The sequence below is a fragment of the Eriocheir sinensis genome, chromosome 25, assembly GCF_024679095.1.
Source record: "Eriocheir sinensis breed Jianghai 21 chromosome 25, ASM2467909v1, whole genome shotgun sequence".
NCBI lineage: Eukaryota > Metazoa > Arthropoda > Malacostraca > Decapoda > Varunidae > Eriocheir > Eriocheir sinensis.
This window is the reverse complement of record NC_066533.1, coordinates 18,542,606-18,558,656: the sequence shown is the minus strand read 5'-3', so window position 1 is coordinate 18,558,656 and position 16,051 is coordinate 18,542,606. Positions and strand designations below refer to the sequence as shown.

Here is a 16,051-nt window from a genome sequence, read left to right as displayed (position 1 = left end):
GAGGGTGGAAGCGAGACCCCACCCTCTCCCCAGCCATCCACTTTCACCGGTGCTCGTCCACGTCATGTTGTTAGGAAGAGAAAAAAACCTATATGTATGTTGGTGTGGGTGAGTCACGTGACCAGCCGGGAAACAAGGAGTGGGTGAGGGGCGGGCAGCCTGGAATTTTCCAGTGACCCTTCTCCCTGTTATGTGCTCCGCCCCCCTCCCTTCCCCTCATCCCCACCATCACACCTGACATGACCTGTGTCTTCTGTAAACTTCCTCTCCTGTCGTCTGCCTTGTGACAAAGGAAGCTGAGCGCATGTACACGTGATCGCCAGAAATTCACTCTAACCTCTGACTTCTAGACCACCTGTAGCTGTTTTTTTTTTTTTTTTTTTTAATTACTATGCATTTCTGTGTTTGATTTGCTCATACCTACAACTTTTGTTCAATTATTTTTTGTCAGATGCATTTTTTTCGGCTTTCCTTGATTTCTAGGCGAAGTCTGGAAATAATTGAAATTCTGAATATACCATCAGAAAGCACTTGAAAAACTCTAAAACTTAAATGATTTTTTTTTTAATTCGCACGTGAAAATAGTTTTTTTTTGCGTTCTGGCCATCACAGGCGATTATTTTTTGCGTCCCGAAGGGGTTAAGTGAGTCTTGTGTAAAATACAGCTGGAGTCCTTCATTTCTTTAATCAAAATACATGTGGATACATCAACTACCATAATCTATGTTGATAAATAAAAAAACTACTCCCCTTGGCCTTCAGCTGTAGCCTGGTGTCATGTAGGTGACTTATGTAGGTGTGGGAGCATGGAGGGAGAGCTAAGGGTAATAGGTCATAGGTGTGCCAGTGTTGAAAGGAATAAGTATGAACATTGGGGTAAAGAAGCTTTGTTGGAAGAATCAGACAACTGACTTGGATTGCTCCCCAGCAATCACTAGTACGTGTGGTGAGACCAACAAGATGTGTGCGTCAAGGTGGGATGGGGTGAGCATATAATGAAGATGTGTGTGACAATTTTGGTGTGGGTGTAGCAGTAAAGGGTGATAGTGGAATGGTAGGATGAGTGAGGCACTCTGAAATGTGAAAAGAATGAATGAGAATGACAGTGAAGAGTGTATGAGGACAGGTTGCAGTGGAATCTTACGGAGATCACCAGTGAAATGTATTAGTAGTGGATGAGAATCAGTAAGTTGGCATGAGAAGGATGGATTGTGCTGGGAGCGAGTGTTGGAACAAGAACAATTTTAGACTTGTGAAGTGACCACCCCCTTCAGGGAACTTCCCATGAGGATGCAGGGTGTGAAAATATATAAGATATAGAGTTGACTGAAAGAAAACTTCCTTTTTCATACACTGCTGTGATTAATTATGTAAACTGAGAGGTAACTAATCAGACTTACTGAGTGGTTTACTTTCAATTGGTTGTATTGAAAGCAATGCAGTAAGTTATTTGTATTAAAAATTGGAGAGCTCCTCCAATTAAGACTTGCACTGAATTATAAAGGATTCCTTTCGTATATATAAAAAAAAAAGTTTTCAGCTGCTAAAACTTGAGGCATTCCTTGGGGTAATCTTTATAAAATGTGTTAAAAACAAAATAAAATATATAAAAATTCTTCCTAGAGCTAAATTCTAAGATCAGGTCCCACACATAGCACCATTGGCCTCCACTATTTCCCTGCCTCATACTCCCCGGCCAGCAGGCACCGCTTCAGCTCCAGCCCTATGGCACGCGCCATCGGGGGCGGCACGGCGTTACCAACCTGGAAAGACAAAACAAATAAGACAGCCTATCAAAAAATGGGATTCTCTCTTACACAGCTTTTTTACATATGTGACAACATTAATCTTGACTTTTCCTAAGCCAAGTGATGAGAAATGTCACCTCTAAGCAACACCAAAGCAAATAATATATACAGGGCATTGACAGTAAAAAAAATAACCCTGCTTAAAAACATCACAAGGGCAATGAAGGAATGAGAAACCAAGATAAATTAATTTGTGTTTCTAGAAATCACCCGCCCATCAGGACACCTCAAACGTACCTGTCTGTGTTTCTCCAAGATGGTCCCAAAGAAGCGGAAGGTGTCAGGGAAGCCCTGGGAGCGCGCACACTCCCGAACACTGACAACACGAGTTTGTTCTGGATGCAACACTCGGCCCTGAGGAAGACAGGTGAAAAGACTCTTAAAACTGGGTGGAGGGCAAGCTGTATCTCTGTTCTATGTAGGCTCTTGGTTACCATTACAGCTACCCACCACAGTCGACAATGCATAAAATTAAGTGGATGAGTGACTGAGGACTATGGGAATGTGTGTGGCTAAGAGAAAATGACTGCACAATCTTCTTTCTTTCAGTGAGGAGGGCAGTGGGACTTTCTGTTCATAAATACTTGACCTTCTTATCCCTCAATAACTTGGAATGATCATTATATAAAGCAAATCAGAAGACAGACACACAAATAAAAATAAATAATAACAATAACAATCACTTTCCATGTCTCTCTGAAGCACCAATTCTTCCGCAGTATTGATTTACCCTTAACCAAAAAAATAAATAAATAAAATAAAATAAAAAACATAAATAAATAAATAAATAAAAATGAATAAATGAATCTGTTACTCCCTTCTCTGAGCTTATGTATGTGTGTCCTTACCTGCTTGCCCATGGGTTCAGGGTTGGTGACAGTGGTGGAGAAGAAACCGTCCCACTCCAGCCTGCCATAAAGGCCGGCCCAGTGGTTGTGGCGGTTGCCGGTGTGGGGCAGGCACCAGGGGATAAGGGTGTTGTACTGGCGGTCCATGGGGTGGCATGCACGCCCAGCAGCGCACGGACATACCCCACGCATCGCCCCTGTGGATGACTTGCCCTGTTTCTTGTCGAGGTGAAGGTACAGCCTGGAAGATAGACACATGGTTTGCATTACTAACTTTTCTAACATATGACTGACCTGAAAATAATTGATTGATTGCATTACTTTCTATTCTAACCTCTCTTTAACCTGGAAATGAACATAAGGATTGCAACATTACGAAAAACACACACATTGATCATAATACCTTTTTTATCATCTGCAAGACCTGAAAACACACACATTGATCACAATACTACCTTTTTTTATCATCTGCAAGACCTGAAAAACACACACATTGATCATAACACCACCCTTTCTAACATCTCCTAGCCCTGAACTATGAACACTGATTACAATACGGCATTTTCTAGTATCTGGTTGACCTCAGGATTTTAAGATTACAAGTTCAAGGGGTCAAGATCAATGAATATGGAGTCACTTTTAATGCTGGGCAGTGGTCAGCCAATCATTAACTCCTAGTGATGGAAATGGCTTTGTGTATTTAATGAATTGCCAACCTAGGACTGTATTTTTGTTTTCAAGATTATACCATTTTTAACCTGCTTGATATGACCCATAGTGATGTAATAATTCTCTTCATTTAATTTTGCACAGCTCATATTTCTTAGTTCACTGCATAATAAATAATACATGGCTTGCTAATGAAGAAACTAATCACTAGGAGTTTTCAAGGAATGTCAGAAAGCAACCAATTCTTACAGTTTTTTGGTTTCCTTTCCGTCAGAGAGCAGGACGACAATGTTGGGCAGGTCCCGCCAGTCTGAGCCCGGGGCCGTGGGGATGTGCCTGATGCGGGCCTCCACCAGGGGCGCCATCTCCTTGCAAATGTGGTCCCTCAGAAGGGGCTGGTACTGGTTGCCACGGATCTAGGCCAAGAAAAGGTGTGTGGTGACTGGTGAGGGTCATCAAAAACTATTCCTGATCAAAACAAAACATGGTGCCTTTGGGCTTTATTTTATTTTATTTATTTATCTATTTTTTGAGGCCTATCTAACAGTATGGGCCGCAGTGCTACTCACCATGCGCTGGAAGTGTGACTCAGGCTCGGCCCCGTAGCTCATCTCTTCCTTGCGATGGCCGTTCATGATCTCCGGAAGGTCCGACAACGCATCCCTCACTGTTATCGTTCGCATTGGGGCAGACTCAGTCCACTGGCAGTTGGTCACATACTAGAAACCAAGAATAAAAATCAAACTTCCTGGGACCATATTCTCAAACACTTGGCTGCTTACACACTCACATTTGACAGGGTAGTCATAGGAGTTTGGGGCATGAGAGGGGACAAGAGGGGACAAAGGATTCAAAGTTCATATAGTGCTGTAACAAATGAAAATAAACTACACTTGTGAGTTACCATATACATCTAGATTTGAGAGCATTCACACACCCATTCTTACCTTCTTGCCATCCACCACGAGTGATAAGTTGCTTGACCTACGAGAGAATGCATGGGTGGGTTCCGGGTACATGGGCAGCTTCTCACCCGGCGCAGCTGCTAGTATGATGGCCCTGGAAGGAAAGGCATTGCTCATATCTGACTCATACATAAAGCAATAGCTGTGAAGACCTAAATTCTGCTGTACTGAATGCATACAAGAAAATAACTCAGCCAAAGAAGTACACAAGAAAAGATTAATGGAGAGTACCCAATTTTGATATGGGAGAAGCAGATAGAATAGAGAACGACCCTTACATTAGAGAAGGAACCTAACATTCTTACATACTTACACCCAAGAAATAAATGAAGAAATAAAAGAAAACGAAGAAGAGGAAAAGCTGTGTTTATAATAGACAATATAAACTTCTACACCACATCAGAGGATCAGCGCCCAAACCCACCTCCTGCGAGTTTGCGGCACACCATAGTTCCCAGCCTGAAGGATCCCGAAGGTGCACTGATAGCCCATCTTGACAAGCACGCGCAGGGTCAGCTTCAGCACCATCCCGCACTTGTACGAGACGAAGTTACGAACGTTCTCCAGCAGGAAGTATCGGGGGCGGTAGTAGTCGCAGAACGAGAGGTACGAGGCCACGAGAGAGTTCTGCAGGAAAAGAAATAGACAAATCGATGCTTACGAGGATATCTAGGGTCGTATTACAAGATATATTGCCACCCAAGAACACATATTTGACAAGGCTTTTGTAGGAGTTGTGGGCATTTCCAGGGGTAGTTTTATGACCCTGGCGGTAGTGTGAGTCTTCTGTACCATGAACCGAAAGAAACACTCATTACAACCCGACTGACCCCCTCTTTGACCTTTAGAAATAGGTGATGTGAGAAGCGAGTGTGTCTTATAACTCCAACCCAAACATCTTTCTTTTTCTTGATTATTATGTATTTGCTTGATTATTATATATTTTCCAACTTCAACCATTTCTTTCCTTTTATTAATTTTTTATGGTAAAGAAAGGAACTCAAAGGCATAAATAAATAAATAAGAAAGCCCACTAATCACTTACGGCATTACTTTAGTCAACAAAATTATGCCTCCAGTACCTAATAAATCATGAAACAATGTAATTTTCAGTTGACTCACATTCTTTACAAAAACTAACAAACCAATGCTTGTGATGAAATCCAACAGTTGATTTTCTTCAAACTTCAAGCACAATTTTCCTTACTGCATTACTTTCATCAACATAAGAAAAAACAGACATCCATTTCCTAATACATCATGAAACAACAAGATCATTTTCAGTTCTAACTTATATCCTTTACAAAAAAATAATCCAACATTTAAATTTTTTCAAACCACAAGCATCATTTTCCTTACTGCATTACTTTCATCAACAGAAGTAAAACCAACCCCCAGTACCTAATATATCATAAAAAACAAAGCCATTTTCACCTCAAACTTATATAAAAAAAAACTGGGACAAAGGAAACAACAGAGAACGGCACATCTCTTCCAATTCAGCTCAAACTCATATAAAAAAAACTGGGACAAAGGAAACAACAGAGAACGGCACATTCCTTCCAATTCAGCTCAAACTCATATAAAAAACTGGGACAAAGGAAACAACAGAGAACGGCACATCTTTTCAAACTGCTTACCTTGAATAGGGAATACTGTCGACTGCTGAATCTGTTCATTCCCGAGAAGCCTTGGCACGGCGGACCACCACACAGCATCTCCACGTCCCCCTTCTGAGGCAGCCGCTGGCCCTTGTTGTTCATGTTGTTGCCCTGTAAAAGACCTTCCTTAGCACAACAATCAAATAAAGGAGAAATAGTTAACATGTGATCAGTGTGATGAGATTGAAGCCCATATTTCTAAACATATCAGCGGTTCAGTTCGCCTGTTTGAAAAGCCTCTCACAGATGTTACTGGGATTTTCATGGACTGTTTTGTGGTGCTGGTAATAATGTACACAGCTTCTGCATCTCGAATGGATAAATAGTCAAAATGGGAGACCAATACGTTTGAGAATGTGGATCTATAACTCGCATCACTGGTCACTTCTTATATACTACTCCAAGCTGTGGATTTAGGAAAGCCATATTAGCATGATTCAGAAACAGAGCAAGCGTATTGTAACCAAAAAGTAGCTGAACCACCTACATCCATCACTAGTCTAAGCAGGTGATTGCAGTCGTCAGTAAACACGGTAGCACCTGGGAAGTTGAGTCTGTATGCCTGGGCTGCTGGTTCAAACGCTTCAATCGCCCACTTAGATTCACTGATTTCTGCTTGGTGGAATCCCTCAGACAGACCTGCAAAACATAACATCACATATGGTATTAACTTGGTAGCAGTGATGGGACAAATTTGTGGCTTTACCATGTACCAGCGACGGGCCAAATTTGTGGCTTTACCATGTACCAGCGACGGGCCAAATTTGTGGCTTTACTATGTACCAGCGACGGGCCAAATTTGTGGCTTTACCATGTACCAGCGACGGGCCAAATTTGTGGCTTTACCATGTACCAGCGACGGGCCAAATTTGTGGCTTTACTATGTACCAGCGACGGGCCAAACTTGTGGCTTTACCATGTACCAGCGACGGGACAAATTTGTGGCTTTACCATGTACCAGCAATGGGACAAATTTGTGGCTTTACCATGTGCCAGCGACGGGACAAATTTGTGGCTTTATCATGTACCAGCGACGGGCCAATTTTTTAGATGATGCATAAACTGATCACAAATGCGTTGATATATATTATGAAATGGTTTGCGTGAGTGATGATTTTTCTGATTTTTCTTGCTTGGTGGGGCCTTTAAGAAACATGATCCCTGCAGCTACCGGGTTAATTTCCAGAGACAGACTACCACAAGTTTATAGATTTCATGTTTTCTTTATAAACCTCCTACGTTATTATTGCTAGGGCACTTGTAGTAGAAAGCAAGTCACATCATGGCAGCCACTGTAAATAAAATTCGCCTGCATCACTAACAGGCTGGGTTCGTCCATGAGATCTGCCCCCGAAAAGAAAGCCTAACAGCGCTATAGGACCCCACCCCCCCCAAAAAAAAGGGTGCTTACCTCCGACGCCAGCAAACACATCCAAGGTGCGTAGTTTGTGCCTGACTTGTGTGTTCTCCTTGAAGCCCTGGAAGTTTGCCTCCTCACTGTCATCAGGGAAACACTTGCCCTTGCCCTTCTTCTTCCCCTTCCCTTTTCCCTGTAATGAGAGAATAGATGGTAAAATTTCTGGTCGTATTTATTTCTCTAGTTTCCAGTTTTTTTTTATAGCTAGGGAAGCAGCTCATGGGCATAAAACACAAAAACAGCACCTAAAAAGCCCACTAGACACTGCTCTGACATAAGAACAAAGAACGAAAGGCCAGAAGAGAGGTCAGTTTCGGGTGGAGAGCTACTGTGATGTTATAATGACACCTGTGAACTGTAAATACTTGATCAGATATGAATATTATGATCCTCTAAGCTAAGGTGTTGAAAGAATGGAGGCAGTATATTAAGCCCCATCAAAAGACATCTATTCCCACTTAACCTTGAAGAGTTAATCACTGCCACATCAACCCAACTGCAACCTTAAGTAAACAGCGTCATGGAGGGATATGTGAGCCTAGGGAAAATGCCTTACAACACATGCCCAGACTGACCTTCCCAAGTCGCCCCATGCTCTGAGCCTTGACAGGGGGCTCCACAAAGGCCTTGCGTGAGGCATCGTAAGCCTCGGCGAAGTAAAATTGATGGGGCAACTCCTTCATGAGGTCGTCATTGGTTTTGTCTATCAGGTTCTCTTGGTAGGTCACAAAACACTTCCCAGCCACATCACTGAAGGTTATCCAGGCCTCTGCAGGGGAGGAAAATTGATATAGTTAAGTTTCCATATGGAGGGTTTACTGTATTGGAATAGAAAAAGAATATACTGGGTGATTCATGTGATGTTTGAAAGTCTTTGGGGGCTGTTAGTTATTCTATAGGAGACATATATAAGGCACTGCACATAGAAGAGGTTCAGCACACGACCCATGGCCATAACCAGTTTATTGCATACATATAACCACCCTAACACTATTCCTCTATGCGCTAGGCTTGGACTTTCAACCGTTGCTTCACTGAATGTAAGGTTTATAGTCCATAGAAAAAAACTTATTGCATGTTACCGAACTTTGTGAATTTTAATTGGGGTGTTGGACCCAATCTATGTGCAACCACTCATCTAGGAACAAAGGCTAGGAGTCACTGGTGCGGCCTTACCCTCCTCACTCCAGTAGAGGCGGTTGAGGTCAGCCTGGTAGGAGGCCACGGCGCCCCTGTGAGTGTTCTCCGGGCGGTAAAACTTGGCTATCCTCACTGACACGTCGCTGGGACTCTGGACGACATCTGAAAGCGAATGTTGTAGTTCACTTTTTAGACCATGAAGAACAAGAGAATACATATTACAGAAACCTGGATGGACTCTGTAAAATGTAAACTAAGAAAAGTATTAGTATATTGGAATAAGACAATTGTTAAGAGCAGTTAGTGTGTGCCAACTTGTGCATATCAAAACTCTTATGGACACTTCCCCATACACATAACAAAAAACTTATTACATTTAAGCAAGCAAAGATGTATGATAAAAATAGTTAGTAGACAGAAAAGGACATCAGAATCTATCACAACAAAATTCATCAACCACAAAGCAAGACTGAAGCTATCCTTGAATAATACAAAGAGTAAAAGTTTTTCTATCAGTGTTCTTGGTCTGAATACACTATTAGCAAACAGGTATCAAATACATCACAGTAAAGTTGATGGTAAAGCCGTACCTGAGCGCCGGCTGGTGATGTAGAGGATCCTGGCTATCTTGAAGGGGTTGGGAGTCATCTCGTTGGAACCCTTCACGTGGTCGGAGGACTTCCTGTAGTATTCCGGATACATGTCCTCGTCAACTTTCTTCCTCCTCTCTTCCTTCTCGGGCGGAGGAGCCGGTTTGACCTACGGATGGAGCAACTTGTAACTAATGCTGGCCCTCCACTCTCATTTGTTTGATATAAGTGCGCAATATTACTAAGACTGATGGAGAAATATTCATAGGAGACCCCTTTTTTCCTTAACACAAGATTATAATGGACTTCTACAGCTCCTAACAAAAATAAAGCTATTCACACGAGTCTGCTTTCTCTGAACATAAGATCATGGTTTTAGATATCAATTCTTAAGATTTAAATATAAAGCTGAGTTTGCTTCCTTAGAAATTTGTTATTTTTATCCTTTTCTGGACTATGGCAGATACCTAAGGGCTCCATATAGATAGATAAATATTAGAACAGAAAAATCACTAACAGGTTATGAAAAGAAAACTCCAGAAATATTTGACCATTACCTCAAACTGGAAGGCATCGGGGTTGACAAACAGACAGTCCCCGACAGCAAAGTCATCCCCTAGGTATGCTATAGACACATACATGTTCTGAAACACAAAGCAACATGGTAAAGAAAATGGCAATCCTGCAGAGGTCTTCATATTACTTATCTTTATGCACAGGAATAGTTCAGCCAGGTGTAGGGCCCAAGGCAGTAACATAAGAACATAAGGAGTCTGCAAGAGGCTGGTAGGTCTGTACAAGGCAGCTCCTGTAAACCTAACCCCACCTAACCTCACTATCCATGAAATTGTCTAACCTCTTCTTGAATGTATGAAGTGACCACAATCAGCATACAAGTTATATACCATTCAAAGTGCACAACCACCTATCAAGTGCAAAGTTCCCATTTCCCTTTAAAATGATGAGAAGAAAGTACAGTAGACCCTTTACTTAACAAGACAGATATACCAAAGAAATTTAATTAAAGCAAGTGGAGGTGCTATTTCAATGGGATTTATTGATTTGGAACTGGTGGAACTTTTTGTGTGTGTGTGCATGTGTGGAGTCAGTTCAAGGGCACGATATACAGAAACCCTTAAGAAGAAAAGTGCTAAATTGTGTAAGATGTAAAAGGAAAACACTACCACAACAGCAAGTCTTTTTACCCTCGACTGTGAAGATTCCTCCTCCAATTCCTTGCCCATTATGCACATCTCCCTCTTCTCCGCTTTCTCGAGGTTGTCACACGAGGGGCAGAACCGGTGGAGTCTCTTCTCATCTGTGATCTGCAAGGGAATGGTATGGAGATTGCATTAGGACCATTAATCTGTGTCAAAAAAGTGCTAGTATGACCCCAAAACTCTTCTTTCTCTATTATAATCCCCAAACTTTTTTCCCTAGTATATCATTCTTCTTCATTTACACTCCATCTCCTATTCCCTGTCTCACTCTCCTCTGTATCTCTCTGTTTCTTCATTCTTTTCCTAACTTACTCTGGAAACACTTCATCATATAACCCCCAAACTCTTTTTCTTCAAACCCCCACTCTCTTTTTTTCCCAGTATAATCAACTTCTTCATTTACATTCGATCTCGCTATCTCTCAATCTGGTTATCTATTCATTTCCTAACTCACTCTGGAAACACATTTTTAACTGATAAACTTACGCTGGCGAGGGTTTCTTTGGGGACATCCTCGAACCGGCCAAAGTCTGAGGTATACATCATCTTGTACCAGTAAGAGCAGCCGTCGTCCTCCTTGACAGGGTAGTCGTCCTCTGCTTCAGGGACACCGCCGAGGCTCTTCCAGTTTGGAGGTGGTGGAACGTAACAAACGGTGACCTGGGGGATGTGTGTCAAGACTAGATAACATTCTTCTAAATAAAGCTCACTTGCGGATAGAAATCAAAATACGAATAGGATAGACAGCACAAAAGGTAAAGCAAAAACCTGCTCTGCTATCTCTACATCAAACCAAGACCGTACCTTCTTCAGGATGGCATCAATGAGCGTGTCCTCACAATCACTGGTGATGAACAGCTCCAGAGGGTCAGCTGCCTCCCCCAGCACAGTGTCACTTCCCCGGCAGAACCAGTCGGCGTGGAAGTGCTTCTTGCCCGAGCCGTCCTCCCACATGTGGTTGATGCGGGCGATGTACACTGGGGTCTGGGTGTCATCAGGCTCCACCATCACACAGTCATTCACAAAGAACTCCTCCTCGTTTATCATGACACTCTTGTAGTAGGTCCTCTTCGCCTCCTTGATGATCGGCTCTCCACTCCAGGCGACGCGATGGGTGTGTCTTCGTATGCGGTGCACCTTATTGGGTTTTATAGTGCCGTCCTCTAGAGCGATACCGGCCAGCTCCTCATTGTCATCATCCTCTGCCTCAGCCACCATGCGATTAGGGCAACGGCGCTCCATGCAACACTGCTTTGATCTACCCGACCCGCCAAACTTGACCATGTCCTTGCAATGTTTACACTGGCCACAGTCTGGGGTCTGGCAGGCATCGCACACCCCACAGCGAGTCCTCCGGGAAGCTGGGACGTCCTGGCCTGGGTCGATCTGCTCAGGGAAGAACGACTCGAAGAGGTTCCGCACTAATGGCGTTGTGGTTGCCTTGGTGAATTTTGGCTGCTTAGTGACCTTGATCCTGGGTTTGATGCGCCTCATAGCCCGACGCTTGCCCAGGGTGACGCCGGAGAGGCTGATGAGGGCGCGGATGCAGGGCGCCGTGATGAGTTGGTCATCATTTTCCTCACCGGCTAGGTCAAAGTTGTGGACCTGAAAATGTAACTCATGAAACACACCCACAGAAAAAAATAACATAAGAAAATACAGATACATAGGAAATTAAAGAGACTACATAAGACCAGATACCTTACAGAAGACACCTCCTGAAGAGTAGGTAATGACTAATATATTGAACGTAATTCCTGGACATGACTGAAAACGCTAATCCCTTATCATCATTCCTCAGTTAATGGTAAAAACAATCACGTGAGATGCATTTCCAGGTATCCAGTCATTTTTTAGGCTGCCTTTATGAAGGGAACAAGACTGAAAATGCTAATTCCTTATCATCTTTCCTCAATGGTAAAAACAATCATGTGAGATAGATTTCCAGGTATCCAGTAATTTTTTTGGCTGCCTTTAATTATAATATGAAGGGAACAAGACTGAAAATGCAAATACCTTAAAGTTGTTCCTCAGTAAATGGTAAAAACAATCATTGGATGGATTTCCAGGTAACCACTGTCATTTCATAGGCTGCCTTTAATAATAACATGCAGGGAATAATATGGACACACACACAAAAAACCACATCTTTACAGCATCTATACAAGGACAGCAAAACACAATCAACCAATCAATGGGGGCATATGCTGGGGGGGGGGGTCGCTTTGCCCACCCTACACATCAAGCATACCAAAAACACACACACACATGGCACATATCCCACATAGCATTACCTGGTCACACACAAACTGGGCGTGTCTCAGCAAGGTGTCTTCGGTGAGGCTTTGCAGACCACTCGGAGGCACGGTTGTTTCCATCTTGTTGAGCAGGTCTTCGTACGCTGCGTCGGGGTCGTGGAGAATGAACTCAATGACCATCTTGCTGAGGTAGATCTTCTCGCGCACGGCCTCCAGGAAGGGGCTGTAGGCATCGCTGGCGGACATGAGGATGTACTCAGCATAGGCAGTGGAGAAGCCTATCAGAGCCTTCTCCCCTGAAAGTAATACATAAATGAACATATAAATAATGGCATGTGCTGTTACCTTCATCAATACATCGAAGACCTTTCCCAATGTTCTCACCCTCTCCTATTTAATGTTAGAGCTCTCCATCCTGCTTTGGCAACTGCTGGATTTTATAAGTAGTGTTTCCTTTATACAACATATGGAAGGGAGCTATTGACATTTTCTCGGAGACACGAAAATGAATATAATTACAAATTTAAACAAGACAAAGAATAGCAGTATAGAACTTCGTCAACTATGAAATGGGTTGAGATATACACTTACAGAAACACAGACCTTAAGGATGTGAGAAAATGGACTAAGAAGACAATGACTTATAGAAACATACATAAAGACAAAAGGCATACAGTATCTTACCCCCATCAAAGCCAGATATCCACCACTCGTTAATGGGGCCGATGTCCTTGGCTGGCACCCCCCCCTCCACGCTCGGGTCCTCTTCATAAATGGGTTTGAGGAAGCCAGAGAAGTAGAGGAGGACGTTGCGCTCGATCAGGCCACCGTCGAATGGACAAAGATGGCCCTCCTTGTCATACACACTGTTAAAACATACAAAATAGAATAAAGGCCGCCACTATAAACACTTGCCTGTGCCATGATGGGCTTGGGCCGAACACCATAAAGGACAAAAAAATATATACTTTAACACTAAGCTACAGTAAGAAGGTATAATGTGATCCTAATTTGAATAAAGGTGCATAATAGGAAGAAAAGAAGGAAACGTACTTGAACTCCGTAATCTTGTGCTGCGGCCTCTCGTCGTACTCGTGTACAAACTCCTCCTCGCCCGTGAAGAGGGAGAGCTTGGGGTCGGTGAGGGCGATGAACTCCTCGGCCGCTCCCTCGGGGTGGCCGGGGTACAGCCGCAGGTCGGGGTCTGTGAGATGCTGCCGACACACCTCGCAGCGCCGCACTATCCACTTGCTGTTGTTGGACTTCTCTGTTCTGTTGGAGTTTTGTCAGTTTGTAAATTACTTTTGTATTGGGATTACTTTTGGATTTGTTTTTTTCTGCCATAAGGTTGTTCACGGCCAACCCAATTCATGGAAGGTAATGGAAGATACGTATTTATGTTAGGTGTGAAATTCATGTTTACTGCTTCCTTACTTCTGTTCCGAGTCCTTTGTCGATGCCTTTGCCTCTTCATCTCCCTCTAATTTTGGTTTCTTTTCATCAGGCTCCGGGGAATCATCATCTTCTTCCACTCGTTTTTCTTCCTTCAGTTCCTTCTCCTCCGTCTTCTTCTTGGGGGTTGGCGAGAACATGTCAGTGATGGACTTTTGCCCACTCTGCGATAGCCTCCTCCTTGGTGTCCGAGCTGGAGGGAAAAATGAATATTGTTTTCCTTCATGGTCAAAAGTAATGTTTGGAAATATTATACAGGACAATATTTTCTCATTCTTGGCATCTTAGGTGATTGGCAGCTGCTGAACAGGGAGCTTATAGTGTCATACTCCTTCCTCTCTACCTGATTAATTTCTTATAATAATAATAACTACTACAATCATCTACCCAAATGCCCTCATTAAGATCCAAAGAAGCTGAGGAAGAATTTCACTTTTAAACTAAGCAACTACCCACATGTACTGAATGATTAATATGCTTTTCTAATGTTTTTACTTGATGTCTACTGAAGTGATCATTTTAGTCACAACTGATTAGGTTAAGAGTATTTTGGGACAATGCTAAGTCATGTTTGCTGGTTGAGAGATGAAAGAATGCAATGTTCCCCTTACTTTTTGCTGGCTTCTTCTGTGGTAGTGATGATGGACCAGCTTCTTCTATGTCCATTTTTTCAGCCTCATCTTCCTTCTTTACACCATTTGCTTCCATCTGTTTTTCTTCTTCCCCATTCGTTTCCATAGATTTTCCTTCCTCTCCATTTCTTTCCATAGATTTCCCTTCCTCTCCATTTCTTTCCACAGATTTTCCTTCCTCTCCATTTCTTTCCACAGATTTTTCCTCTTTGCCATTTGTTTCCATCTCCTCCTCTCTCTGTTCTTGACCATTGGCTCCATTTTCCTTCTCTACAGCATTCACTTTCTCTTCCCTGCTTGTTTTGCTTGTGTCTGTGTTGCAAACGTTCTTGTCGTTCTCTTTAAAGGAGAACGCGGCAAGCTTCTCCTTGCCTGATGGCGTGTTGGTGTTCTTTGACCCTTCCTTCCTCTCTGTGCCATTCTTCTCGTTACTTGGCGTTGCAAGGCTTAAAGACGATTCTAGCAACTTCTCCAGTTTCTTGAAGTACGTGCCCTGGGAATGAAAATGATTAAAAAGGTACAAAGGATTAGAAAGTCAAGTTAGTCAAGACAATTTAGAATAAAGCATAACAATTTTAGAGATTCTTATAATAGACTTTCTTAACTCTTGTCCGTTATGTAGTAGTAAACTTTACAATTCACAGCTGTCACAAAAATGGAAATTATGAACTAGAGAATTTTTCTATATAAGGTATTTAAACTAACCACCAAATCTTTGTATATATACCTATCTTCATACTAAAACTATAAATACTACTACATAGCTTTGAATACACCCCAATTAATTTTTTTTACAGTAAAGGAAGCAACTCACGGGAAAAAAAGTAAAAATAACGTCAGCTAAACACTGCCCCTATATATAAGAGTTCAAAAGAGTGGCCATAAGAGAGATCAATTTCAGGAAGTTAGCGAGGTGTCTCGATGGCAGATACACATTTCATATATATACAAACGGGTGATTAAAAATAGGTAGCAAGGCAGGTAATATCAAGCTACAGTGTTCCTGACAGCGAGACTCACCTCCGTAATGTCCTCCTCCTTGAGCTCTTTGTCCAGGGCGGCAATATCGCTGTGGTCTGTTTCCATGAGGTGGCTGTCGAGCAGGGCCAGGAGCCGCTTCACATAGCCCTTGCGTGTTATCTCTTCCTCCTTGTACTCTGCCTGAAGCTCCCCAACCCTGGAACAAAGGTAATTACCACACTCTGGAGACGACGTGTGGAGGAAGACGTGAGAAGGAAAAACATTATACAATCATCAAGAGTGTGGGAGAGACTCATGGCCCAAAAGGGAAAATAAGAATGTTAAACAAGAACAATAATAATTTGGCATGTTATAGTCACCAGTACCTCAAAACTACTGAAGCCATGACTACAATATCGGTTAAAAATAGG

At 42.6% G+C, this 16,051-nt stretch overlaps 1 protein-coding gene across 2 annotated transcripts in view; it reads right to left on the bottom strand.

Moving 5' to 3' along the window:
• Positions 1 to 669: 669 nt before the first annotated feature.
• The window catches only part of LOC127003541 (DNA (cytosine-5)-methyltransferase PliMCI-like), a 102,370-nt gene continuing 86,988 nt past the window's right edge, over positions 670 to 16,051 (bottom strand). For both annotated transcript variants that reach the window (XM_050870397.1, XM_050870396.1), the window contains exons 2-24: positions 15,681 to 15,837; positions 14,640 to 15,153; positions 14,011 to 14,221; positions 13,630 to 13,848; positions 13,261 to 13,442; positions 12,613 to 12,872; positions 11,123 to 11,923; positions 10,805 to 10,978; positions 10,304 to 10,423; positions 9,656 to 9,742; positions 9,099 to 9,267; positions 8,545 to 8,670; positions 7,944 to 8,137; positions 7,363 to 7,501; positions 6,439 to 6,590; positions 5,931 to 6,062; positions 4,715 to 4,917; positions 4,273 to 4,384; positions 3,895 to 4,044; positions 3,575 to 3,741; positions 2,657 to 2,897; positions 2,046 to 2,162; positions 670 to 1,763 (exon numbers count right to left, since the gene is read on the bottom strand). In XM_050870397.1, coding sequence (XP_050726354.1) covers positions 1,671 to 1,763; positions 2,046 to 2,162; positions 2,657 to 2,897; positions 3,575 to 3,741; positions 3,895 to 4,044; positions 4,273 to 4,384; positions 4,715 to 4,917; positions 5,931 to 6,062; positions 6,439 to 6,590; positions 7,363 to 7,501; positions 7,944 to 8,137; positions 8,545 to 8,670; positions 9,099 to 9,267; positions 9,656 to 9,742; positions 10,304 to 10,423; positions 10,805 to 10,978; positions 11,123 to 11,923; positions 12,613 to 12,872; positions 13,261 to 13,442; positions 13,630 to 13,848; positions 14,011 to 14,221; positions 14,640 to 15,153; positions 15,681 to 15,746 — 4,629 coding nt within the window. In that variant the 5' untranslated portion in view covers positions 15,747 to 15,837 and the 3' untranslated portion in view covers positions 670 to 1,670. The remainder of the gene's footprint in view (positions 1,764 to 2,045; positions 2,163 to 2,656; positions 2,898 to 3,574; positions 3,742 to 3,894; positions 4,045 to 4,272; positions 4,385 to 4,714; positions 4,918 to 5,930; positions 6,063 to 6,438; positions 6,591 to 7,362; positions 7,502 to 7,943; positions 8,138 to 8,544; positions 8,671 to 9,098; positions 9,268 to 9,655; positions 9,743 to 10,303; positions 10,424 to 10,804; positions 10,979 to 11,122; positions 11,924 to 12,612; positions 12,873 to 13,260; positions 13,443 to 13,629; positions 13,849 to 14,010; positions 14,222 to 14,639; positions 15,154 to 15,680; positions 15,838 to 16,051) is intronic.